At 44.0% G+C, this 27,555-nt stretch overlaps 2 protein-coding genes and 1 long non-coding RNA gene across 6 annotated transcripts in view; 1 reads left to right on the top strand and 2 right to left on the bottom strand.

Annotated features, from left to right (window-relative positions):
* LLGL2 (LLGL scribble cell polarity complex component 2) overlaps positions 1-5,275 on the bottom strand; it is a 74,353-nt gene extending 69,078 nt beyond the window's left edge. The window contains exon 1 of the mRNA XM_044453574.1: positions 5,256-5,275. The gene's annotated coding sequence lies outside the window, so the exon portion shown is untranslated. The remainder of the gene's footprint in view (positions 1-5,255) is intronic.
* LOC123035424 lies at positions 58-2,713 on the top strand. Its single transcript, XR_006416937.1, has 2 exons — positions 58-168; positions 1,880-2,713. It is a non-coding gene; the product is annotated as an uncharacterized LOC123035424 (long non-coding RNA).
* Positions 2,034-25,314, bottom strand: TSEN54 (tRNA splicing endonuclease subunit 54). Of its 4 annotated transcripts, XM_044453579.1 has the most exons (12): positions 25,258-25,314; positions 21,255-21,419; positions 20,422-20,485; positions 19,428-19,514; positions 18,858-18,956; positions 16,338-16,390; positions 15,634-15,732; positions 14,696-15,312; positions 11,638-11,698; positions 10,578-10,694; positions 9,423-9,597; positions 2,034-2,049 (listed from the first exon to the last, which is right to left on the bottom strand). In XM_044453579.1, the coding sequence occupies exons 1-11, from the start codon at positions 25,299-25,301 to the stop codon at positions 9,447-9,449; spliced, it is 1,557 nt and encodes a 518-aa protein (XP_044309514.1). In that variant the 5' UTR covers positions 25,302-25,314; the 3' UTR covers positions 2,034-2,049; positions 9,423-9,446. The 4 variants fall into 4 exon arrangements, with proteins under 4 accessions (XP_044309514.1, XP_044309513.1, XP_044309515.1 ...); XM_044453578.1 differs by lacking the exon at positions 2,034-2,049 and having other exon boundaries at positions 8,220-9,597; XM_044453580.1 differs by lacking the exon at positions 2,034-2,049 and having other exon boundaries at positions 8,220-9,597; positions 19,428-19,511.
* Positions 25,315-27,555: the final 2,241 nt, after the last annotated feature.

Raw genomic sequence — 27,555 nt, 5'->3', positions numbered from 1 at the left:
GCAAATATGAAAAGGGGCGTGGCCAGCACGGCGCCTTTCTTTCGGCCGCACCGCCGCTCGTGAATAATTCATCGCTCTCACCGCTGGCCCTCCCAGCCAATCGAGACTGAGAGAACCTTCTCCGGCACAACCTTCTTACCTTGCATCCGGCCAATCGCAAAGGGAAAGGTTAGTCGGGTGGGGTAGGATCCAGATCAAAGAAAGCTAATTACAGTATGACTATGAATGGTTTTTGAAGGCGCCCTGGTCACGCCCCACATCCGCCGAGTTCTGGCCGTACCTATCTTTTTCCGGTAGGGGACACGGTGTGCAAGGCGAGCACAGAGGGAACGGAATAAATACTATGATGGGTGGATCTAATAAACGAGGTCACTCAAGACTGACTCTGGAGTGCTTAAAATAGGTTGTTGTTCTGTCTTATTTCATAGCAAGCTGAAGCTGCCTCTTAAGAGTAAAAGTTAAATACTGCAGTTCATCAGCGATTATCTACATTCGCTGATGTCCTTCTGGAGCGGCGCGGGGAGGGAGGCTGTCAGAACAATAGCGCATGTTTCGTATTCTAGCAGGCCAGCAGAGTCGGCAAGGAAATGTTGGCAGGGAAAAGTAAGGGGGTTCTCCGTCACATGGCGCGAAAGTTATAGGATCATGAACACAGCGCTGGGCTTGGTCCCGGCTTTCGGGAAACCTGAATTCGAACTCGAATTCTCGATTTGGCCCCGCCTTCCGCCTAAACTTTAGTTCTTTCTTATCTTTATAAATAAAGACAGTCGCCTTTTAATTTAAGGGTTAATGTTCATGGCAAGAGGTCAAGAGTCAAAAGTCATTTGTGTCTAGTTACAGCGTTCCCCAAATTAGTGCCGTCCAGCTGTAGTGCTTAGTGTCCTACAGTGCCCATCATCCACAGCTATCACGGTTGCTGGAGGTGATGGGGATCATTGTCAAAGTAAACCTGGAGGGCTTGAGGAAGAATTGTCTAATACACCTGCATTTCCATGCACAATACTTGAAATAGTTTACGGAGGCAAAGCCCTGTTACAGCAAGAATACATTTTAATTTAATTGTATTCCACCTGTTCCAAATACTGGGAAATAAATTTGCTTGCCTTCATAGTGTTGCAGGACTCCGTCAGCTTTGCTGAAAGTAGACTTTCAGTTTGCTGTGGTGAAAGCACCAGATGTGTTATCTAACCAGGAACTAAAAAGTGATAAACAAGCTCTGAATGCACCTTAAAGCTACAATTGAACAAAGGCGTTTAAGAAAAAGTGTGCCGTGCCGTAAATGTGCAGTCCTAATATAACTACCAGGAAGTAACACACACAAAACTCAGTGGGATTTACTCCTGTGCAAACATGTTTAAGGTCAGGGCCCAAGGCTTAGAAAAAGGCATAAGCTAAACCATTTGTTTAACATGATTGAGATATTGTGTTTTGAGGGTATTTTTTAAACACATCAATTCTAATTAGTAGCAATAGAATGTAAACCCCACTTTCAAGTCATGTTTACCATTAAAATTAAGGAACAGCTTCTGGGGTAAAGGCATTTTTAAATAGGGTTGCACTGAAAAAATAATGCCAACTGGTATATTCTCCCACACCTTATAAAGGATAAAGAATATATAATTAAAAACCCAATTCCTTCCTTCCAGGCCATAGTGCAGCAAACAGGTTGCTTTGTTGGTTGTATTGCATGAAGTTATGGTTTGTGATAAGATCATAATATAAGACAGACACTGGGCCCACTAAAAGAAGACCTGGGCAAAGCAGGAATTAAAATGAGCAAACTGATTTACTTTCAGCGTATTTATGGAAACTGCAAATTTAACCTTGGGGGATTTCTTGCCTCTTTCACCGTTCTTCTTTTCTGTTTCTTCTTCCACAGCAAACTGCTCTGCCACTGATTAGTTAGAAGGAAGATTGAAGCAAAGACTAGAGAGCAACCTTGCCTCAGTCACCTTTTGGAAACCGTTACCTGCAACAGGCAACTGGAAGTTCCAGAATTGCTACATCAGGTGTTGTTTTCCCGGTTTCATTAGAGGTTTGACCATGTCCCTGAGGGAAAGCAAAAAGCGTCACCAGTGTCATTGTCACCAAATTGGAGACTGATTAGCATTTAGTTTGGTAAAAAGGCTAGGATGTTAGGAGCTCCAGCAGGACCAATGCAGAGAAGTGGGAATACATATCCTATGATCCTTTTTTTTTTCTTCAGCTTCATCATCTTGCTGTGTTGTCAGAAAACTGATCCTCAGACAACCTGGCATAGCTTTCTCCAACCTCATGCCCTGCAGATGGGTTGGCCATACTGACTGGGAATGATGGGAGTTGCAGTCCAAATGGACTGGAGGGTACCAAGCTGTTCAGAGTCTGAGATGACTTTGTTTAAGTGTGTGTGTGAGGGGGAATTATGAATAGTGATGATGCCTATGCTATTTTGCAGTGATTAGCAAATATACACACAGATTTACATGCTCTTATGTGCACACATAATGGCCTGAAGCTGCGAGCTGGGGAGGGGAGAAGGAAACAGTGACAGTCTTGATGTTGCCATCATGAAAATACAACCTGTGCTCCAGATTGGATATCTGATGAAATACAGAACTCATCCCAGCTAAACTGACTGTCTCACGGGATGGTACTGGGCAAGTAAGTTCTGCTCAGCACCAATTTCCTCCTGTAAAATGGGCATATTAATAAACTTCGCCAGATGTGAATTAAATCCATACTATAAAATTATTTGCACACTGAGCTGTTTTGCTTCATGACCTAGCCATGGTGGTCTTGACTCTTTGCTCCAGAGACAATGTCTTTGGAAGGGACATCATTATCTTACATTAGTAGAAAGGTACCCTCAGTTAATACAATTCTATTTATTCAGAATCAGAAGTCGGTCCCAACTGAATTTTGTGTGTCTTAGGCCCATGCACAGTATTACATCCTTCCAGTGTAAGCCCATGCACTTTAATTCAAAAGTAAATCCCATTAAAATCAATATCATATTATGTAGGATCATAACTTCAGGCACCAGCCCTGTACTCACTCGGGAGTTAGTGCCATTGAATTCAATGGGACTTATTTTTGATAAGGCATGTATAGAATTGCCCTCTTAGTCCTTGTTCACCATCACACTTTCCCTTCCTCTTTTTTCTCGAATTTTCATGCAGTTGTCCACAAGTACTCATTTGTTTGTGCTATAAAACAGGGAGGTTGTGGGTGAGAGGCATAATTTTGAAAGACATTGTATGCTGGAAAGATGAGAGTATATTATTATTCAGAAATGAACTATATGTTTTAAGAGAAATATCATTTTCAATTTTTTACAGGACATAATTCAGTGTCTGGGACAACTTTTGCAAATTTAAGAGATTCAGAAAAACACAAACTTTACCAGTTTGGATTCTCTTATGCATTACTCTAAAACGTTAAGGCACCCCCCTCCCCCATTTGCAGCCCTGTAACATTGATATCCTTAGGACTCTAAAAATGCACTAGTAAGCTGATATAGGCTGAAATCTACACTTAAACTCACAGCTGTGCTGATTTCCAGAGTTCTTCCAAATACAGCCAGGAAGCCTTTAAGCCACTCTGAACTGCACTGGCCTCTCTTCTAAGTTTACTCTTAGTGACTGCCCAGCAATATCAAGTGCCAATTTTCAAGCACAGAATGGATAAATTTAAATTGTGGTGATTTATTTCTCTAATTTAATTCATTATTCAAACCAGTGCATTTCCCACTGAAACTTTTTCATGAGGAATGCTGCAACTCTAACCACTAAACTACTTTAAATGACAGTTTAATAGTGTCATTAATTAAACAGAGTTTTATTTAGTTTAATTACTATCAGCAGGCTTTGCATCTCTTTGTCTCACTTTACATGGGTGTATATATTCTGCACACACAATATATGTGTGTATATTCTGCACACTTTTCTTTTTTACCTATAGAGGAAATGTCTATAAAATATTCTGATACAGGGAGTTTCTTATGACCAGCACTGTGACTGTGGTAAAGAGCACAGTACATGTTACTTCATAAAGAACTCCCACCGAGTTCAATAAGGCCTACTTCCAGGTAAGTGGTTAAGGACTGCAACCTATCCAGACAAATGCACACTGGCTGCTTTTGTCTTTTTCATTCCAGTGTTGCTCCTTTCTGCTTCTCACCCTCACAAAATCTAAGCAGAAAACAAAAATGAAGTCTCTCTGTGTAACAGGTCAAAGCACGGTTTGATAGATGCTACAATAGTTTCATAGAATCACAGAACAGCAGAGTTGGAAGGGTCCATGAAGGCCACCGGGTCCAACCTCCTGATGGTGCAGGACACCAAGTCACACCATCCTACTCAGATTTCTGTCCAGTTTCCCCTTGAATGCCTCTAGTGTGGGAGAGCCCACCCCCTCTCTAGGCAGCTGGTTCCACTGTCATTTTGCTCTGACAGTGAGGAAACTTCTCCTGATGTCCAGCCTGAATCTGGGTTGTTGCAACTTGAATTGATTATCCCGTGTCCTACACTCTTGGTATCAGTGAGAAGAGATCTTGACCTTCCTCTTTGTGACAGCCTTTGAGGTACTTATAGAGGGATATCATGTCCCCCCTCAGTCTTCTCTTCTCAAAGCTGAACATGCCAAGTTCTCTCAGTCTTTCCTCATAGGACAGCGTTTCCAAACCCTGGATTGTTTTTCTTGCCTTCCTCTGGACCCTTTCTGATTTTTCTGCATCTTTCTTAAAGTGCCTAGAACTGGACAAAATATTCTAGATGAGGTCCGGATAGTGAAGACTATGGGGAACTGCTACTTCTCATGATTTTTTTCACTTGGGTAATGTAAGTATTCAAATATGAAAATGATCAGATTGGTTCTTCATTTGGATAGAAAAGTCTCCTTTAACTCCATGGTAGAGGCCTTGGTGCATTTTAAATATTAAGTTCACAGGCCTACAGTCCCTGCCCTCTATGCAGATGAGCCTATGAATTCATGAGGCTTTTAGGAGTTATTTTTATGAACCAAAACTAAAACAAATGCCCATGCCTGACTGAATTTCCTACCAAAGAGTAGAATGTGACAGTGCCTTTCATTCATTTTTATGAGGATGTAAGTATAGGCTTAACATGTTTATGAGATTTAATTGTAACTACATTGTTTTCATATGAAATATATTTATGATTTATTTCTAAAAATAAAATATAATTAAAATGTTTATATTTTCCCACCAAATCATCTGTTGTTAATTACACTGATTCAAGGAAGAAGAAACATCTGACCTGCTTTGGGTGTAACCAGAAGCCATCAGGAGTAAATCTCCTTGTGGGATTTTTTTGTTGCAGCAGCTGCCCCAGTTTGGAATATGCAGGCTGCAGCCAGGGCACCCCATAGCTGCTGCTTATATGAGAACCCAGGGAGGTTGCTGGAGTGGTTAACCTGCTCCTCAGAACCCATGAGCTGTTTAGGGTTGTGGGTGGCTTATCAACCAAAGGTGCGTGAATAGGATCTGTGGATTACAAGTTGACAAAGTATAAGGGTCTTTTATTCAGGAGAGCTCCTTCTTTCATGCTGAGTCTTTAGTCACCCAGAGAGTCCAATCTGAGATCATGTAGAGGAGCAAGCGTGGTTGGAAAGCAACAGCAACTCTGCAGGAAAATAATCTTGTCTCACTCCTAATGCTTTTCAAGGGAATGGTGTCTTCACAAATAAAGTAGCTGGATCTGTTTATCTCTTTACAGTCATAATCAAGAAGTTCCTTAAGGCAGGTTTACTGCATTCACTTCAGAGTTGTTATCAACCAAAATTTATTATGCATGGGACCAGTAGATTTAATCCGCTTACCAATCTCTGAAGAGAAAATGTTCTACTTGACATGTGTTGAGACTAAGAGATCCTGATTTCATTTCTATCAATGAAACAGAGTTCATGGCATGGTGCTTTCAGAGGCTTTCTCTTCTGTCTGAAGCACCCCTTCCCCATCAAAGTCCTGGAGCTTGGAGAGCCTTTGGAACAGAATGCAGACAGATGTGTGGGGAGTGCAGATGGAAGGAACCCACCACCCCTGCTTAAGGGAGGAGCAATGGAGGAATAACCATACAGTTGGAGGAGGCCTAAAAGGCCATTGGGTCCAACCCTCTGCTCACTGAAGGACTCAAGTCTCCCATCTAGATTCCACCTAGGTCTGACCCTGCTTAGCTTCCACGATTAGGCAGGATCAGGCACTTCAGGCTACAGTGGTACCTTGGCTCACGAACTTAATCCGTTCCACAACTCTGGTTGTGGCCCAAATTGGATGTGACCCAAGTCAAATTTCCCCATAAGGTTCTATGTAAATATGGTTAATCCGGTCTGTAACTTTTTTTATCAGAAAAAAATGAAACAGAACAAAGTACTGTACAGTACAGTGGAGAACACTAACCTAGGTGTGGGGAGGAGGTTATTGTTTTGAGGGAGAGTCCCCCCCCCATAAGGACATTGGGGAGACCTCTTTCAGGGGTTTCCTCTCTTTGTCTCTTAGCTGCAGGGTCAATTTTGGTGAAAAATCTGTCTATAGTCACTTGTTTTTTCCTGCGCTGCATAACCCTCCGGAAATGAGACCACGTTATTGTTCATCAGATTCAACACCCCGTTCGTTAGTTATGTTGGGGTGGTGCTTCTCAAAGAAATCCTGGCACTCATTCCATTTTTTCATAATGGATTGTATCACATCACTGCTAACCTCCTCCCTGTCTTCCTCTTCCTCAGTGGAATCCTCCTCAGCAAGTGCCTCCTGCTGCTCACTCTGGAGTTCAGCAAGTTCTTCTGTCATCCGCTCCTCTATGTCTTCCCTGCATGAACGCAGCTGCAATCGTGGCCATCTCCCCAATCGGGGGTGGGGAGATGGCCGCAATCTTGGTTGCCACCCAATGCGGAGTTCGTGACCCAAGTCAAAATGTTCATGAAATTTTTGTTCGAGACCCGATTTGGTTGTGAACCAAGGTGTTTGTGAGCCGAGGCACCTCTGTATATGGAAGTGGACTGGGAACAAGGTCCTTGTCTTTTTCTGTACACGTTATTTGCCTGCCTGTGTTCCTCCTGCTGTTTGGCTCCCTTTGGTTTCCAGTAAGGCTGACTGACTGGTTTGGCTACTGGGACAGGGGATAGTGTTGCGAACTCAGGCAGTTAGATCAGTTCAAGGATAAAGGAGTTTGCCTTTGCAGAGAAGGAGGTGAGCCTTACCATGCTGGGGAAAGAGGTGAAGGGCAAAGAGGATGAAAATGATCGGAGGCACCATAGACTGAACAGGGAGAGCATTTAACTTCTCTTTCTAAATGAGTACCCGAGTATTAAGAACTGATACAATGAAGTGTCCCCAAAGGAAACCAGCTACAACCTCTGCATCCCTAGAGAAGCACTCAAGATATGCTCAAGCAACACATAGTCAAGATGTGGCCAAGCTTTGGCCAAGGCTCCGATTCTATGCACCCATGTTGGATTAAACTCCAGGTGTTCATCCCTTGGCAACTGAGTTCTGGGTTCAAATGTCACCAAAACAACCAAGGAAGAGGGTGCCCCTGGACTGTTTGTCATGGTGTAAGTAAGTGTTCATGTGAGAACTAGAACACATGCTTGCTCCTACTGCATTCCCTATAACCCACGGTTTCTTAACCATGGTGGATTGCTGCCAGTGTGTGAACTGGGTCAGTGAACAGTACAGTGGCATCCTAGTAAGCTATATAGGCAAGGAATATGTTACAGAAGCCAAGCGTTCAGATGGGTGAAACAAATGTTAGAATACTGGGAAGGGGCTATTGCTTAATGTTGACATCATGTAAACATGAGCTTATGTTTGGATGATTCCCATTTCTATTAAGGCACACACTCAGGCCAACTTGGTCAGTCTTTATTCCATATGGAAACTAATGGGAAATGAAGGCACCTTGGCTTATACCTCAAACTCCTCATATTCCAAGTAAGCCTCATCGAGGAACATTAGCAGACAAACTTGTTACTGCCTAATAATTCTTGTTCCTCTACAGTGTTGGAAAATACATGTGGTGCATTCAGGAATATTTTGGATTTTGCTAACAAATTTGAATATTTAGCATTTGCTAACAAATGAGGACAGTAGCAAACAGCAAACCCTTCACGAAGTAAGAAAGCCCTAAAGTAACTGACATGAATATATAATTGACACCACTCACAGTTTACCCCAGAGAAACATATATGATAGCACCCTAAAAGACCACATAACACCCACTGCATTAATACAATAAACTGTATTTTATTGCTTTAGCATCTTAGTCTCAAATTATCAGCCGAGGCGTACTAAAATAAAACTGCCCCTAAAATTTCTCTGTAAAATTCTTCATGGAAGTTATTCCTTAACAGAAAAAAACTCCAGTCCTTTTTATCTTGACAACACTGCCTGGTCCAACTACCATGGCAATATCACAGTAAAGAAAGTGAGAAAGCTGGTATCTGAAAAAGGCTTCAAACGTTATAAATAAACCTGGTAATACAGATGATGATTCTCAACAAGGAATATCAACCAGGAGAGATGCTGGAAAGCAAGAGCAGATCATGGCAGACTATGATGATCTGAGCATAAAATAATTCAGGTCTGCTAAATATATGGAACTGCTCAGAAGAAAAAGGTATACATCTGTGGATTCTGCAGATACTCTGTATTTTAGTTTCCTTTCCTGCAGCAGAATGAAAGAAAAAAAAACCACACAACTGATGGTCTATGAGCCATTGATTGGCTGTACTTGAAGCAACCATAATGTAATAGTGACGGCTTCTTCCTGGGCTCTGCAACTTGGTAGACCACGAGGCACCATTCTGGATTGGCAGAAGCATAATGGTGCTTTTTCTATAGGTCCCTAAGAATAGAAAACCAATCAGGCTCAAATTTGGGAGCATATTAAGTTTGGGATTAAATGAACAGTTGCGTCTTTGTCCAGGAAATACCGTGTGTATGTATTTCAACTAGGGCTATAGAGATGCTGTTAAATGTACTCTCTCTCTTTGGTGCACTGTCAGCTCCCTTTTGTTTCATTGTCTACTCATTGATGATACTGCACAAATTGTTTCATATGCATTTGTGCAAACTGAAACAGTGCAAACTGCATATTGTGAAAAATGTGCAAATCCTTCCAAATGCATGTCTTCATGCTTTAGCCTATGAGGGAAGTGCTCATTTTTGGTAAAATCAAAAAATGGTCTGCAAGTCCACATAACTTGAGAAGAGCTGATCTGCTGCAGAATCCACAGGTCAGAAATCTGAACTTATTTAAGCATGTTGAGAATTTTTCCAACACCCCTAATTTGAACTGCTCTTTGTTTTTGTGCATAGGCGGGTTCCTGTTGCATGGAATTAGTACAGGGTTAGTAGTTGGAGATTTAATGTATTATCCAGATGAACAAAGCAGAAGTCCTGAGTAAAATTTTGTATAAATGCATACCAGTCCCAAATTTCAGCAGCAAGGTCAAGGATATACATCAGTTGGCAGCTTGAGCTCCTTAAACGAGTAGAAGGCAATGTCTCCATTGTCTACTAGTGCAAAGACCACAGGGACGTCTCCACTTTGGTAAGTAAGCTGCTTCACTGCCCTGAGGGATGGGATCTGTTCATCAAACCTACAACGAGGAAAAATGCTTATCTTTATCCACAGTGAATGCACTACATTATCTAAAAGGCCACATGCATCCTGGGGCAGTATCACTTGGAAACAGGTCAGGGGACTTGTGTTCTCATGATCTAGTTGTCTGGTAGCAAAATCTTAGTTCCGTGTGCATGCTTTAAAAGCAGTGGGTTTCAAGTCCCAGTGGTTAGAGAGGACTCTGTGTATACCTCCAGCACTGTAGCCCTTTGAGGACTAGAGCTTTCAGTGGCTGGGACTGGTAGGGATCCCAAAATCCCAGCAGGTGGAGGGGACGGGGGCATGCAAGGTTCCTTCAGAACCAACAGCACTCCACCCTTCCACGGCCACATATGAAGAGGTTTCTGGGAACGCAATCCTGCTTTCAAACAAGGCACATACTCCCTACCTTTTTCAAGTCAAATGGCTTTTTTGACAGCTGCTCAGTGTCATCTCAGCAGTAGCTCAAGGCTGCATGAACCCAGTGTTACCCCAACAACCTGCTGGGTCTCTGCCCCAATCAAAGAGTGTCACTAGCAAGATAGGATTTGTGTGTCTCTTAAGGTTCTTCCCTTTCCAAACAGAAGCTAAGGATTTGTGTGTCTCTTAAGGTTCTTCCCTTTCCAAACAGAAGCTAAGGATTTGTGTGTCTCTTAAGGTTCCTCCCTTTCCAAACAGAAGCTAATATATAACAGAGTATGTAGATGAATGCCCATGGGCAGTAGGAAGTTGCCCAGATGGCATGGTATCTACTACTCCATTTCCCCACTGTAAACATTTCCTCCAGGTACACCAAGCTGTTGAGGCTATATTTGTTGTAAAAAGCCACACTGAGTGCAACACACAAAAGCTAAAACACTTTCAACTTTGAATGAAGGAGGTGGCAGCTCCTCTGTTAGCTGGCTTACAAGAGAAATTCCACACCAGGTTAAGATAGGCAGTTCTGCTAAATGATGAATCGAAGGAGTGCCTCATTACCTGCGAACACACATCCGGACACAAGGCCTCCCAGGGTCATTCTTCTTAAAGCTCGAAGCTGCATCTGCTTTATATACATCGAAATCAATCTTCAGGTCTGTGCAACTGTTCTGCAGGCTGTTGAGGAGGGAAAAATGGGAAAGCAAATCTATAGGTACAACATGATTTGGCAGGCTTTTCGGTGGAATTAAAGGAAAAGATGTGTTACACTAGGGTGTGGCTGGGACTTCTTGTAGGCATCAGAACCGGGACAAGGGACATGGCAGGATGCTGAAAGAGATAAACTACTGGAATCCACACTCTGGTCTATTCTCATTTCTGACAGTTTAACAACCATCACAAATATATTTCTTGCTCTTTCAACCATGCAGATCACTTTAAAAGTGATAGTTATGTTTCCTTGCAGCTCAAAGCCCCACTCCATCTCTCCAACCACTACACATAAGAAACTCCATTTGTGGAGCCAGAGTCAAGGACTAGATTCAGTCACACATGCCCAAACAGTAGGGCGTCCATCTGGGCATCATCCATCAGAAGCAGAATCAAAGGCTCAAGAATTTTAAGAGTTGAGGCATGGCCATCACCTAAAGCTGCAAGAGCATTCCTAGAAAGGATATGCATGCTGGAAAGGACTGGGGGTACGCATGTAAGTCTGACATGTAACTGAGATTTATCCCAATTCTATGGGAGGAAAAGGAAAGAAAAGACAACAGATTTATTAAGTGACACTGCATTTTGCCCAGGCAACTTGTGGCCCTCCAAAGTATTTAGGCGTAGAAGGATTGTTAGCTGTAGTTAAGAGGGCACTTGGAAACAGGTTGGATCTGAATGCTTTGCTTGCTGGACTGGGCCACTCACTATATGGTCCCTTGGTTGAGTCAGAACATGGGTTCTTCTGTAAGGATATGTCTGGCATGTCATGTATAGCATTCTTCTAAATCTGTTAGCTTCCACAGAACAGTTTCATTAAAATGTGGAATAAATATAAAGTATCTATACTATAATTGCTTATACCCCAGGACCACTGAGTAGTCGACCAGCTTTCTAGTTTGATACTTACCGAGATGCCTCATCCAGGATGTGTGAAGGCTGGAACACACTAATCTGTTGGAGGACATCAGCTTATGAAGAGAAAACAGGAGAGATCTGGATTAGAGGCATGTGGCATTGAAGCAAATTCTCTGTTCTGAGCAGTCAACTATTGTGGTGTACACCACTTTCAACAAGGTCTTGTGAATCTTCCACCACTTCTGCTGAGAGCAAGGGTGGGCAATTTGTGGATGTGCAGTTATTTTGGCCCAGAACCCATCATCCTTCACCACTGACTATGTAGGCTAGGACCGAGGAGAGTTGTGGGTCAAAACATCTGGAGAGGAAGAAATTGCTCCCCTCTGGCTTAAAGGATTTGCCAGGTAGAGCACATACTCTTTACAAACAGCGCCAAGATTATGTTGCAATAGAATGTAAATTCTGTATACAAAAATAAGTTGACAAATATGTATCTGTTTTCTTAAGTACAGGATGTTCTTCCACTTTAATTGTCCGAATAACAAAGGCATAAAAATGGATATGACAACAGGTAATAAAAAGGAAGAGAGTGCTGGAACCCCAAAGCAAGCTTTCCAGTGAGGCATGCCTGGGATGTTTTTTCTTTTGGGGCCAGGTTAAGACCGTCTTCTGCTTCCAGGGATTAGGCAGCATATAATGAAGTTTTTAATCGGGTCCTTTGATTTCTTATTATTGACTGTTAAAACTGTGTGTTTATGTGTGTGGGTATATGTGTGTTTATGGTGTCTGTTCATGTCTGTAAGGAAACTTATTATTTAGGAATGTATAAATGGAAACTTAATATATTTTTAGGAATGTAATCTTTCTAAAATGCCCAGAAAGCTTTGGCCATTGAGCAATACAGGAATGTAATGAATGAATATTAATGAAATTTATGAAGTTGTTGGGAAAAGAAGAAGCAGAAGTCCAGTTGCGTAACCCTGAATATAGTCAATTAGGCCCATACATCCCTGAGGATTAGTTGCAAAATAAAAGTGAGTCTGGATGTTAAGATCTGTTCCATTCCATGCTACTCTGTTTTGCAAGTGCAGAATATTTACCCAGCCCTGTATTTTAATGCAGCGCTACTGCTTGCAAAGCAAACATAGGAGCCATTCATAGCAAGGTGCAATCTCTGCCATGGCCCCAGGGCTTTCTGCAGAATCAGCTCATTGTGCAGCCTCCCTCACCTCTGCCATCTGCATTCTCATTTGCACACGCTATCAACACATCTTCCCTTAAGGCTTGACTTCAGCTGTGGGGATATTGCATTTTTCTAGGGCTGAAATAGGAAACTGCAGGCTTTTCACCCAGCCACTAAATTTAGTTCTAGGCAATTCTGTGGAAAGAAGTTGTGCCAGGAGTCCTCATCAGGAACCCTACCTGACTAGCAACAATCAACACCAGCCTTTTCCCAATGACGGCTGTTATAACCTCTTTTGTTTCTTCTAGTCTTGGCCAATTGTGTGTTGTTAATAAGTTCATCAACTTGAGATGCAACTGATAAAAGATGCCTCGGATTAGTTTCATATCCTCATGATCAGGGACAGCTGGGATGGGCAATCTGCAGCCCCTGGCCTAATTTTGTTTGCTAATTTTGAGGCTAGTTCAGTCCTCTTCTGGCAGGAGGGAGATGCAGAAGATGGTGTCATAATGAGGAGCGGGGGGGGGGGAGAAAAGAGAGGGTGCCCCCACCAGAAGATTCCTACCAAGGAAATGCAGCCCTTGATAGACAAAAAGGTTCTCTGCCCGCCCGCAGACCAGGAGCTAACAAAAGGATTCCCTCAACATGAAGCAAGCACAATTCTCATGTCACAGAAAACCTGGACAAGACTGGGCCATCCTAATCACTCTCTGTTCCTGCAAGGGGAAAAGTGGGTGGAGGGGGGAGAGGGGGAGAGGGGGAGGGGGGAGGGAGAGAGAGAGAGCGCGCGCGCGCGCACACCAGACAAGCCTGAATCTGACATTACATTGCTCTCTTTATTCTGGTTTTGTCATGAGTATAGCATTGTTTTGCATTGGGTCCACTGGACATTGTTCCTCGCAACTCCCATCTGCTCTAGCCAGCAATGCCAGTGGTGAGGAATAATGGGAGTTGCAGGTCAAACATCTGGAAGCCACATCCTGTCCACCTCTACCTATCAGAGGGAAGGGTTGCCTATATATATTTGAAGCCAAGCTTTATTTTTCCCTGTGAAGGTCAACTATCAAGCCCAACGTGAATTAAATAAGATCTCTTTCAAGGACAAAGCAGTCTAAGTAGCTTTATCTTCAAAAAAGAGCTGTCTCTCAAGAAGAAGGGCTCTCACCTTGTTAAACTGCCAGTATTCCCTAACATGAAGATACTTTTGCTAATTAGTAACAGGCAGCTCTGGCTTCATACAGGTTGGGATGACCCTTAGTTTGATACAAGCAAGCCTTTAATTAAGTAAGCGTATGTTGCTGACAGAGCTGGATGCCTTCATCTGCCCTTTATGCGTGAAGCCATGCCCACCGGTACCCCTAGCTATGATCCTGCCATGGTGCAGCTAGTAGCCCCCTGACAGAGGGGGCTGTCCATTCCATTCTCCCAAGGGAGTGTGCCCCCTTGCAGAGCAGAAGGGGCAACTGTCCCCTGCCACTCAGTTCAAAGTATTTCCACCACTATGCTGTGCACTGATAATTATGTCCTACCCTCTAATCACTAAAGATGCTGCTGCAGGCTCTATACATCCAGATACATTAAAATCCATGCATTTTAAAAACTAAATAGCCCTAAGGTGCACAAGTCTATGGTCCCCTTAGCATATATGCCAAGTTTCAGGTATCTAGGTTTCTCAATCCTTGTACTATGGTGCTGACAGACAGACACATCTTCTTTTAACATTATAGATACTTTATCCAGCCTTTCAGAAAACCAAAGATACCTGCATTTTTGTACCACTCAGCTATCTGGAGCACCAACTGAACTTAAGGACAGCAATTCAATCTGCGTGTAGGGCTTTCTGATCTGAAGTTCTGAGAGTCTAGGGTACCCCTTTCCTTGGGGAAGAGAAAAGCTGAACCATTCTCTTTGCCAGAAGGCCCATTACCTGTTGACAGCCCTTGTTCTGGCTTCACAAGAGGAGTGACTTCCTGTCCCCAGAGGTGAGCAGGGCAGGCTCTCGCCTTCCGCAGCCTCCTCCCTTCCAGAAGGGCCTTGTACTCTTGCCAGGTGGAGCAACGCCTGACCTCTTTGTCCTTGTTGATGCTGCTCTTGTACCGGCTCGCCCACTTCAGTTGCTCCCGCTCCTTGCGGGTGAGCTTCTCATGCTTCAGGTTGATCTTCCGCTGCCACCTGGTTGCATCAAACTCCCGTGCTGTTATGTTCTCTGGGAGTAGCCTCTTATCCGGCTCTGGCAGGATAAGTTGTAGGCAATCAGCACCCATGTTGGGGAAAACAATAGTGGTGAAGTCCCAACGGGAAGAGGTCTTGCTAGATCTCTCCTTCTCATCTTGAGTACCAGTGGGAGAGTCATCTTTTCTTGAGACACTGGATGATGGAACTGGCTCCACAAGAGCCTCTTTAGCATCAGATACCTCCATTCCTTCCCTGAGTGCACTATCTGATGATGGGGGACCAGAATCTTCATGATGCCTCCTGGCCCTTTTGGCTGACTCTTTGCATTCCTGAGATTCCTCAGATGCTTTCGATGTCTTGTCCTGCAACCTACCCAAACGCAAGAGAACTGAAATATGGCTTGACAATTTCTTTATGTGACAGCTTTTGCTATCACAGAATCATTAAAACACCTCATCAGAAAGGATCCATCTAGTCAACTGGCTTACCAAGTTACTTGATGCAAGAAATGTTGTATCTAGTTCCTGCACCTTTTAATGAAGGACACCAGCTCATAAAGCAAAAGGATAGGAGGTGGGGGTGAGGGATGGGGACCAAGAACAAATCCAATGCATTTCTCGGGACTCAAGAACCTGCCCACCTATGGTTAGCCTGCCAAGGGCATCTCTCCCAGTGTTTGCATGCTTTTACCGAGGGCTGGAACTCCTTTTCCTCTTGTGGTGGCTCCTCTCTTTACTTTGGCAGTGGCTGTCCAGATTCATCTGCCTCTCATAAGGTGTTGGAATGATGCTGCAGAATAGAAAGGGAAAAAAAGATCCAAAGAGATGGGGGACAGAGCAAAAATTCAACAGAACATCCAATTCAAAATCATTAACAGTGCTGAAGCAGCTACAAGCTGCACTAAAAAGCAAATGCTCTTTCTGCTTGGATATCACCTCTTCAGCTGATTTGTTCCCAAAACTATTGGAAATCAAAGAGGAAGTCAGGGAACAGCAGGCACTACGGTTCTAATGACCTGAAGGATGGCAAAGATGCATATTAATTTGGGAGGTACAGTCAGGCTGACCCTTAGGCAGGTGGCAGCTGCTGGGGGACCGGCTGCTGGGCAGCCTCATGGCTGTCGTCCTGAATTCCCCAGCCTTGATGTAAAGTCAGGATTATGTGCCACACCTTCTGTCCTGGGCCCTTTGAAAGAGCCTGCTGGTGATGGTTTCAACTGCTGGAGCAGCTGGCTTCACTTGGTGGGACAGTCAGGAAGCAAAACTTTTTGGGCTGGTCTCGGTAGCAAAGATGTTAAGAAGGGGAGGAGGAGGAAGCGTGCTTGGTTAAGGAGGAGCCAGAGAGAAATGAGAGCCATGGTGGGATGGGGACAAGGACCACTCTCAGATCGTTACCTTGGATGGAATCTCAGAACGATGTAACCCAGTCTCTTCAAGTGGCTGTACACCTTGAAACAGGGATGAGAAGCAAGGTGGCCATCTTAGAAAGGACACGACTGTGTCGTTTCTCCATCATGTGACCAATCTGGATTCGGCATTATCTGTGACTGAAAGCCATGCTACATAATACATGGTACACATGTGTGCCCTTCCCGGAGGATACACAAAAGAGGATGCTGAGACTAACCCCAGCATGACACATGCGCATCCCATGTTGTTACATGTTTGCATGCAAGCACATCACTTTTTAAAACACATTTTAAGAAACACCTTGTGAAGTGATCCTAGCTAATTTGCTTTGCAGCTTTCACAAAGAACAAACTAGGACATTGCCTCTGTGATCCTGTGCCCACTTACTTGGAGGTAAGGACCATTAAACACCATGGAACTTACTTCTGAATAGCTATACATAGGATTTCACTCTTTTGAAGATGTCAGAAAATCAGTGCTCCACATACTGTAGTACTTCTAAAAGCTAGAGATACTTATCCTTCTCACCTAAACATAAATCAGGCACAGTCATTGCTCAGTCAATCAGAAACGCCACCTATTTAGGAGCCCTTCTATCACCATCTATGCAAAGACTTTAACTTCCCACTATGGAGAAGAAAGGAATCGATGAATAGGCTTGGAGAGTAAACTGAGCTGCATTGTAAACCCTTTCTGAGTTAGAAGGGGCCAAGAAGGCCATCGGGTCCAACCCACTGCTGACGCAGGACACCAATTTACACCATCCCATAGGGGAACCATTATTTCTTCTGATAGTAATACTTCTATCAGTGCATCCCAAAATAGCACCTGCCCTTTTTGCAGCTGCATTGCATTGTTGGCTCATGTTTAGCCTGTTGTCCACAATACCTCCAAGGGCGTTTTCTTTTTCAGCTATATTGAGCCACGTATTCCCCATCTTGTAATGATGCAAGGTGGAGGATTTGGCATCCATCCCTACTGAATCTCATTTTGTTGCTTTTAGCCCACCCAGCATTCAAGTGTATCAAAATTGCCCTGGATCTTCATTCTGTCTTCCAAAGTGTTCCCTATTCCACCCTGTTTTGTATTGTCTGCAAATCTGATTATTCTTTCTTGTACTTCTGCATCTGTTTCATTAATACAGATGTTGAAGAGCACTGGGCTGAGGACTGAACCCTGTGGCACCCTGCTAATTACCTCCATCCATTTTGAGAAGTTGCCATTGATAAGCACTCTTTGTGTCTGATTTAGCAGCCAATTTTGGATCCATCTAATAGGCTTTCTACCTAGTCCACTTTTTGCTAGTTAGCTTATCAGGATGTCATGGGGCACTCTCACAAAAGCTTTGCTAAAATCGAGATAGATTATGTCCACAGTGTTTTTGCTGTCCATTTGGGAAGTTACCCAGTCAAAAAATGAGATTAAATTAGTCTGATAGGATTTATTCTTGATAAATCCATGTTGGATTTTACTAATCACTGCATGTGCTTTTTTCCAGGGATTGATGTCAGACTGACTGGTCTGTAGTTCCCCAGTTCATCTCTCCCCCACTCCCCCACCTTTATTTTGAAGATGGGAACAAAGTTAGCCCTTCTCTAGTCATCTGGCACTTCTGTTTTCCATGATTTGTCAAAGATAATAGACAGTGGTTCTGAGAGTTCCTCCGCCAGCTCTTTTAAGCCACTGTCTTAGATCAACGACAAGTCCATGGACAAACTAGGAAAACACTAACCTCCTTAATCCAAATTCAGCATGCTGACCACTGGTCTGTCTGGATGATCCAGCAGTGCCTAGGCTCGCATGCACATGGAAGAGACAGAGTCAAGTGCCCACCATTATCCCCCAAAGGCTAGCAAGCAAGCTATACTGGACCCTATTGGACCTCTGCCTCTATCCCTCTGTCAACGTGCTCCATCCTTTTATGGTAGGGCAACTTGTAAACTACTAGGCATTTTACCTGTAACTCCCATCAGCCCTAGATAGCATAGCCAATGGTAAAGAAAGGTGAAAGTTAAGGAGCCAAAATAGCAGGAGGACTACAAGTTGCCCTGTGCTACTTTCTGGAAAGCCAAGAGTACATCATACTCCTGACAAGAGCACTATATTCCTTGCAAGAAAAAGCCTGGGCTGGCAAGACTAAAGTTGTTTAACTTAATTCTAGGTCATTACCAAAGCTGTTTAATAAGCAGTCCAGCTTCAAATCCTGGTGGTATACATGCATTCTTCAATGCCAGAGTAACTGCAGCTCCAAATTATATGGTGACTCAGGACTGTTTGCTTTGGCTTGCTTTGGCCTAGCAGGCAACTCCCAATTTCAGAGGACTGCCAGATAACCCTCCAGTTACTGGAGGAACTGACAACTTCTCCTGCCCAGGCTGCGACAATCCCAAATGTTGGAGCAGCGCTGGCTGAAGCATTTTAGGATTCACTACTAAAGATGTGAAATGGGGGCTTTCGATACTTTTTCACCGACTAGAGTTAATTGCAGTAAATCCTAATACATACCTGGTACTTCAGAAGGCTGACCAGCTTCTGGGATACCAGGTTTTCATAGGCTTCCTGGATGGACATAGGTAAGTCTTTGTAAAACAGGTGAACAGATCCCTACAAGACAGAGGGTGAAAGTTAAGGCATTTCAGCCTGTGCAAAACCAGCTCCACCAATCACACTGTCATTCCCTATGGCCACAGGAGCCAGTCAATGCCAGCCCACCACTTAGGAGGTGATGCCAACTACTTTCCGTATGTTCAGAGCCATCACCCTGCTATTTTGGCCATGCTGGAATGTGCTATAATATCCAGTAGATCATTTTAAGTGCATTCCTCTCTATCAACAAGTGAGAGATTATGTTTCCATGTATTCTATGCACGTTCTTTCCCCACATCCCAATACTGTGTTCCAGATAATTATATATATCCGCTTAATGTATGTGGTTTCATAGTTTGGAACCTTTCCACAAAGTGCTAAAGGACCAAGGGAAAGCGATTCACTATATAAATCCCACTCCCTCCCCGCTTCCTCTTTCTATATATATCACCCATATAATTCATCAGCCTCCAAGTTTGGTCTGCTTACACATTCCAGAAGATACAGAGCTTCTTCTGGCAGAAGATACTGCTTTCCATTTTCTGCAAACCCCATTGTTTGCCAGAATTTCCCCTGCTGACAACAACAAAACAAGTGTTAGTTGTTGGGATTATCTCTGGCCCATGAACAAGTCTTGCCCCTTTAGAAATGTTTCCAAGAGGGTGAGACAAGACTCAACTCTTGGACTTTCCCCAGCTTGCCTTCCCTTTGAGATACAGCAATTGCACCGCCAACAGACTCAGGGCTGCAGGAGGAGGAGAACCTGACGGCTTTGGTCCAGCATATTAATTACAGGGGGAGTCCACCATTTTGGAAAGGCAATATAAGTTTTTGATGTGTGCAAGGGGCATGTGATTTCCCCCACATCTCTTTTTAAGCTTCCCCCACCTGCTTACTGATCCTCCGCTTAGATTTCTGCACCATGGCGCACGAGAGCACCTGAGTCTCCAGCTTTGTGCTGCTCAGATTCCTCAGGCTGCCTGTCCAAATTCAGTGCTTGGATTATTGCAAGGGTGCCATGGAGGGCCAACCCCCCTTAGCTACAGTCTTTGGAACAGTAGGGGGAATGATTTAGGCATACCTAGGAAGAGTCGGGTGGGGGGCTCATAGATTCCACTAAGTGCTCCTCATCTCTTCCCCTACCCCACCATCTGAGCACTGTGTTGGCCTGTCCCATCCAGAAAAACAGCTCTCCAAGGAGTACTCCAGATTCCAAACTTTACCCTGAGTAATGCAATGATTGCTTCAAAACACAACGGGACAAAAGCAATTTCTAGACCAAACAGTGCTAGAGAAAGATGATTAAATGTTAAGTCATACAAAGCTACCCACATCACAAAACGAAGCTCAGTGTTGGCTTTCTGAAGGGAAGCAGGGGTCCTGCTGGAGTTTCTTGCAGCTACAAGCAACATGCTCTGTGACAGTGAAGAGTGAAAAGAGAGATAGCAGGAAGTGCTAGTAAAAAAGAGACTGTGCCACTTACAGCAGGTGATTTCAGCTCCACAAGACCCTCCTGAGGCTTCCATTCAGCCTTCACTAGACTTCCCCTACAAAAGAATTTGTATGCTCCTTATCCTGTTTTCTTAACTGAAAAAAGGTTAAGAAACAATTTTCATCGTCACTGAAAGCACAACTTTCTCACCCTCTGCAAATAGGTAAAGGAAAAGCTCTTGCCATATAAAACTCCTACTATGTTTGCATTCAACCTTACCTTGCTACATACATAATAAAAGGCAAAGGATGCTTTCCCCCATCCTCTGGAGCCATTCTGTGTCCATACAGAGAAAGCTTAAGATGATTTGGGGAGAAGCCTTTCATTTTTGCTGATAGCATGACAGTGAGATAAAGTCCTGTTTCTTTGCTTCACTACATCATGGATGTGAAGTTTGGATCTGAAGTGACATCACTATGCATATGCCACGTGAATTAATTAATCCATTTTTGCTGCAGTGCAAAGTGCAACAACCCAAAGTTAACCTAACAACTAAGTATAAGTTAACTTACCTGGAGAGCACCAGGCTGGGGAAGTCTTGTTTAAGATAAAGACTCTTCTTCCAGCCCTGTTACCAGAACCATGGAAAAAACATAGCAAACTGCCTTATACTGACTCAAACCAGGGGCCCATCTAGCACAGTATTATCAGCACTGACTGGCAGCTGCTCTCCAGGGTTTGAGGAGGGAGTTCCCCCCCTTATCTGGAGATGCCGGGGGCTAAACCTGGAACACCCTGCATGCAGTGTGTCTGCCTACCACTTTGCTACAGGCCAAGCACTATACCAGGCAAGCTTCCTGCTGCTGCTTTCACGAAATACATACAATCGCGCCACACGCTCCTCCTCCAGAAGTCGCCAGTGCGCTTCTCGACCCTGACGCAGTCTTTCCTCCTGCTCTTCCGATCCATCAGGGATGAAGTCCTTCTGCCCATGAGAGCGCTGAGGGATCTTGTGATCACGTGTGCGGGCTGCAAGCAGTTCTTCTGCGCTGCAGCCAGAGGGGAAAAGCAGTGTCATTCCAAACCCAGCTCATCAACAGAGGAAGAGCCCTGCTGGATCAGGCCAAGCGCCTGTCTCATCTAGCATTTTTCTTCCCACTGGGGCCAACTATTGAATGCCCATGAGCAGGACAGGCCAGCAACGGCTTTCTTCCACCATTAAAGCTCAGTAACTTCTATTTATTTGTTTTTAAAGGATTTATACTGACATTCATTAAACATCTCATGATGGCTTACAAAAATATTTTTAAAACAATTAATTCAACAATAAAACACTATCCAGATGCATAGTGCATGATTGGGAGCCACTGACAGCTTTATCACCTGTTCAGCAAAAAAAGTCCTACAACTTCTAGCATGGATTTGTTTAAAGACATTATGATGCTGGCAATTTTTTTCCAATCCCTTTTCTAATGATTCCTAACACAGAATTCACCTTTTTCGCAACTGCCACAGGCTGGGCTAACATTCTAATGGAGCCATTTGCCACAATGGCAAGATCTCATTCCTGTCCTCTCACATCAGCTCTGACCCCATTTGTGTATATGTGGTTTGTATTTTTGCCCCAGTGTGTATCAGTTTACACTAGTAATACATTTTATCACTTTGCCATTTTATTGCATCTCCATCTTCTTTGGGGAGATCTTTGGGAACTCTTCTCAATCCCTTTCCGTTTTTGCCACCCTAAATATAAGTGCTAAACTTGAACAATTCAATGCTCTCCTCTAATTCCAAATAATGTATGAACAAGTTACAGAGCTTTGTAATACAGATCCTTGGGAGAGTTGTACTTCTTACTATGAGAGAACCATCCATTTATTCCTAATTTCTACTTCCTGTTCTTTAAGCAGTTAACAATCTATAGAAGGATCTGTTCTCATATCTCATGAGTGCGAAGTTTGCTTATTCTGGTTCCTGACTCCTAGCTGAGCAGATCAGAGGTAGCTGCCCCAGCAGGTGTAGGGACTCTGGCATACAAGCAGCCAAGCTATGGGAACTCTGGGGAGAAATGACCATGCCTTACTTGAATTCTCAATAATAAAGGAAGAGACAGCATCAGGAAGGTTAAAGTGATGAATGAACTGAAGCTAGTGAGGGGAGGTCTTTTTCAAGAAAGGTCTTTTTCAGTTGCACCCAAGACAAAAGACGGACAAAAGAGAAGGAAGTTCAACTACTCAGCATGGATGGAACAATGATAACAGATGACAAGGAAAAGACAGAAGTGCTCATCTCCTACTTGGCTCAGTCTTCTCCCAAAAGAACAACCACCTTCTGATGAAGGTGTAGTACAAGCTGAAGAGGCAGAATGGCAGCCCGAGACTGACAGGCAAATGGTCAAGGATCTTCTAATTGGGCTAAATGAGTTCAAACCCCCAGGGCCTGATAAACTTCACCCCAGAGTCATAAAAGATTTCTTCTAGAAGAAATCTCAGAACCACCATCTATAATTTTTGAGAATTCATGAAAGATAAGAGAAGTGCCAGATGACTGGAGAAGAGCTAATGTTGTCCCTATCTACAAGAAAGGGAAAAAAGATGAACCTGGGAACTATAGACAATCAGGCTGACATCAATTCCTGGAAAAATTCTAGAGCAAATTTTAAAACTAATAGTTCACAAACACCTTGATGACAATGCAGTAGTTACTAGAAGTCAACATGAATTTCCCAAGAACAAATCCTGCCAAACTAATCTAACTTCATTTTTTGACTGGGTAACCTCCCAAATGGACTGTGGGAATGCTGTGGACATAAAATATCTAGACCTTAGCAAAGCCCCTGACAAAGTTTCCCATAACAACCTGATTACCACAATAGCAAAAGGTGGACTAGATACTGCAACCATTAGGTGGATCCACAATTGCTTGCAAAATTGGTCTCAAAGAGTGCTCATCAATGACCCATTCTCAAACTGGGAGAGGTAACAAGTGGGGTACCACAGAGTTCTGTCCTGGGACCAGTACTGTTCAACATTTTAATTAATGATTTAGATGAGGGAGTACAAGGAAAGATAATTAAATTTGCAGATGACAAAAGCTGGATGGAATGGCAAATACCCTGGAAGACAGAGATAAGATACAGGGTGATCTCAATAGGTTAGAATGCTGGGCGGAGAACAACAGAATGAAATGCAAGAGGCACAAATGCCAAGTCCTCCACTTAGGAAAAAGAAATTAAATGCACCACTACAAGATGGGGAATATTTGGCTCAGCAATACTGCAAATGAGAAGGATCTTGGGGTTGAGTCAACAATGTGATGCAGCTGCAAAAAGGGAAAACACTATTTTGGGCTTCATTAACAGAAGTATCATTTCCAAAACATGCAAAGTACTAGTTCCCCTATACTCAGCATTAGTCACACCTCACCTAGAGTATTCTGTCCAGTTCTGGGCATCTAATTTAAAAAGAGATGCAGTAAAGCTAGAAAGGCTACAGAGGAGCACAACAAAGATGATTCAGGGGCTGGAGGCAACGCCCTGTGAGGAAAGTCTGAGTGAACTAGGCATGTTCAGTCATGGGTTGGCCATGACTAATTTACGTCTTACTCACTTAAAAAGTCTATATAGAACTAACAGTGCATACACCACCAGATATGTGCAACTTTAGGAAGATGCCTTATTATATAACAAGCGTGGGTACTCGAAACAAAGAGTACAAATGGAGGGGAGTACAAATGGGCCCAGCCCTCTTACCTTTACGACAGCCCCCAAGCTATGCTTGGCATGATCTGGCTAAAATCTGAGGGATCCAAAGGCCAGGATTAGGGGATACCATTAGGGATCAGTGCTGTAGTCAAGGTAGGCTCAGAGGTTTGCAGCACTGCCTTTCCTTTTATTAGGAGCACCGATGTCTTCTGCTGCCCACCCCAAGTGCTTCCTGTTTCCTCTGAGCTTCACTGCAATCCTGAAAGCAGTTTTGTGGGAGCAGGGATTAACTTTCCCAGAAACAATCCAGAATTGCAAACTGTTCTCCTTGTAATGCAAAGTATTTTGGGTGACCTGGTCTTGAACAGACAATTAGGATCCATTATCTCTACAAAAGACCTGCTCCAGGTAGAAATGAAATCTGAGATGAGAGCCAGTGTGGTGGTTCGAGCATTGGACTGTAGATCTGAAAGATCAGAGCTCTAGTCCCCACTAGGCTATGAAGCTGATTGGGTGGCTTTGGGCCAGTCCAGGCTTTTAGCCGTAGCTACTTCGCAAGTGGTTGTTGTTGTGAAAACAAAGCAGAGCCAAGTTGACTTGGATTCCTCACTAAAGGAAAAAAGGCGGGATTGTAATGTAAGAATACTAAGTGGCTTGCTTGATAAGGTTCCACACAGTGGCTTGCCTTTTCAAAACAACTTTTCTTGGGGTTGTCATGAATAACGCCTGCACTTCAACATTTACCCCTGCGTCAATGTTGGGGATCACCGTGAATCTCCCTTCCCTTTCCCCTTCCCGCAATAAGTGGAGCACGGTCTGGCGGAGGGAAGCACTGCCCTAATGTTGCCGGTTCAAACGCACTTCGGTGCAGTAAGTTCGGCTTCCGAGAGTCAGGCCTGCGCCAGCACGCTTCTGCGGGTGGTGGGCCCACCCGGCTGCAGCGAGCTCCCCGTCCCAAGCTGCACACGGACAGAACGGGACCCCGTTCTCCACTCGTGCCCACGTCCCCGGCTGCAGGCAGCAGCGGGGCGCTTCTTCGGGCACTTCCGGCACGATCTCAAGTTGTGTCGCCTCATCAAGGCGCTCGCTGCCCCACCCCGCACCCCGCGGGGCAGATCGGAGCAAGCGGCGGCCGCTTTAAACCCACTCTCGCCACCACGCCACGCACCTCCGCCCCGGGATACCTGAGCGGACGGGGGCCCGCGGAACACGGAACTTCGGACTCCATTGGAAGCACCACGTGTCTCCGCCCACCCGGCCCGCGAAGCTTTCTCGCTTCTCCCGCGGTCCTAGCGCCCTCAGGGCCTCGGCTTCCTCCGGGTCCTAATGCCCTCGTCTCTTCTCCCTCCTGCATATCTACCACACACAATAATAGCAGCTTCAGCTTCTGCAAAATGTTACGGAGTCAGGGACAAAGGACACCTAGAGTAATATGGGGGATTTTTTTCTGGCCAAACAGGAACCAGAGCCCAATCGGACCTGAGGTGTTAGATTGTGCCCGCGCCTTCCGGTAGCTTTTCCTTCAAAATATGTCAGGCAGCAGCATTAAGTACATAGCTTCGTCCTCCTCCAATTCTTATTATTATTCTTATTTATTTCGTTTTTTATAGCGCTCCACAGCTGATGCTTAATAGCGAAATGTGAAGTTTATCCACATCTAGTCTCAATGAGGCACTTGTGTGGCTTTTACAGCTTCACAAGCAGACAGACATTTTTATCACACTGTATCTTCGGGATGGAACTATCTCCACCTGTTGAATTGATAGTATATCACCCTATTAAAGGCAAAAATGCTCTATTATATAGGAGAATGTTTTTTTCTTGATAGCGTCTTGGCTGAATGCCTTTGGCAACGGTACACCCTAGACAGGCAAAAATTCAATGACTTTTTTCAAGCTATTTTACTGCCTAAGCAAACTTAGTTTTGTGCATCTTCTTCTGTGTGAGACCCTCATCCACCCCACACACATATATCAGGTGTTTCAAGCATGTGAGGCCCTATGTATATATTATTAGAGTGACCTTTATAGCCTCCATGTAAGGTAGGATCTCAGCCTCATATTACATACAGGAGCTTTGGACTGTAAAGTCATCTAATCAGTTGATAGCTGAAGTGAGCTTCAAACCAAGGGCTTCTGAGATTGTACACTGACTGCAGTACAGTCAATCAGAAACCCCACACTGAGTTCAATAGGTCCTTTTAGGAAAATGTGCATAAGATTGAAGCCTTAAACATTATCTTATACTGTATTTATTTGGTGCACTAATGCAAAATGGATTAATAAGGCACTGCACCTACCAGCTTTTTTTCCTGTAGCTCTTATACATCTTTAATAGCTTCGTGACCCTAGAAATGTGACTGGTGAATCCCTACCATAAGGTGAGGCAGCAGAGAAATCTCCACATGTTGCTATTAGGGGTGTCCCTGGCACACATATTCTGCCAAATTACACATCAGGGTGTGAGGGTGTAACTTATCTATAGTGCCAGATGTAACCCATCCATTGCACGAACCTCTACACCTGGAGTGGGCAACCTGCAGCCCTTCAGATGTTATGGACTACAGCTCCCACAATCCTTAATCATGAGCTATGCTAATTAGGAATGATGAACAAGACAAAGCATCTGGAGGGCCATAAGTTGTCCATACTTCTCTAGAAAGAAGGTGAAGCAGTGGCAAAATGAGGCAGAAACGCCTTCAGTATTCTCCATCCTTCCACCAGCTTCTTGGTATTGTACATCTGCATGTTTTCATTAGTGAATTGCAGGTCATTTGGGGCCTTCAGCATGAGAAAGATTTAAAAAGCTAGACCATTTTTGTAGCAAAATATGCTGCTTCATACTGCTGTTAAAATCAATGGCAAATATCCCAGAATTCTCTTGTGACATGGCTATGTTATAAAACATTGCCGAATTTACTTCCAGCAATCCACAGGATACAGATCTTCAAATCACACTGAGCACTTTCAAAGAAGCACTTCTTTATGGCTCTCTCACACACACATGTTGAAAGACCCATGAATGGCAGTCTTCAATAATATTCTGAAAAATAATGGCCCACTTGAAAGTAGCACGCTGGCTTCCGCCTGTTCCTTGTGTGAATTTCATTAGTGTGTTGCTGGCAGAGGCATACATTTTAAACAAGACTTTGCTGCCAAGCATGCCCACCCATTGCAGATGGGCTAACTGCTCTTGCAAATTTGCCCTAACTCTGGACCCCTTCTAGAAGTCTGTGGAATAACCCTGGAGCAATTTATTTATCGGCTGTAGCAGCCAAATCCATCACACTACAGTTAAAAGCTCCTTCATGGATCACTGCCTTGTCATGGCGAAGGGGCTTACGTAGCTCAATGAAGCTATGAGCTATGCTGTGCAGGGTCACCCAAGATGGACAGGTCATAGCAGAGAGCTCTGACAAAACGTGATCCACTGGAGAAGGAAATGGCAACCCACTCCAGTATCTTTGCCATGAAAACCCCAGT

This window comes from Varanus komodoensis, unplaced genomic scaffold, assembly GCF_004798865.1.
Source record: "Varanus komodoensis strain SLA01 unplaced genomic scaffold, ASM479886v1 scaffold7_1, whole genome shotgun sequence".
NCBI lineage: Eukaryota > Metazoa > Chordata > Lepidosauria > Squamata > Varanidae > Varanus > Varanus komodoensis.
The sequence above is the reverse complement of the archived record's forward strand: the minus strand, read 5'-3'. Positions and strand labels throughout refer to the sequence as shown.

Coding starts and splice junctions, on each gene's coding strand:
- TSEN54 (XM_044453579.1), bottom strand. CDS start 25,301: ATGGAGTCCGAAGTTCCGTGTTCCGCGGGCCCCCGTCCGCTCAG. Junction 18,957..19,427: donor CTCTGTATCTTCTGGAATGT/GTAAGCAGACCA, acceptor TCTGTCTTGTAG/GGATCTGTTCACCTGTTTTA. Junction 10,695..11,637: donor ATCCTGGATGAGGCATCTCG/GTAAGTATCAAA, acceptor CCTCCTCAACAG/CCTGCAGAACAGTTGCACAG.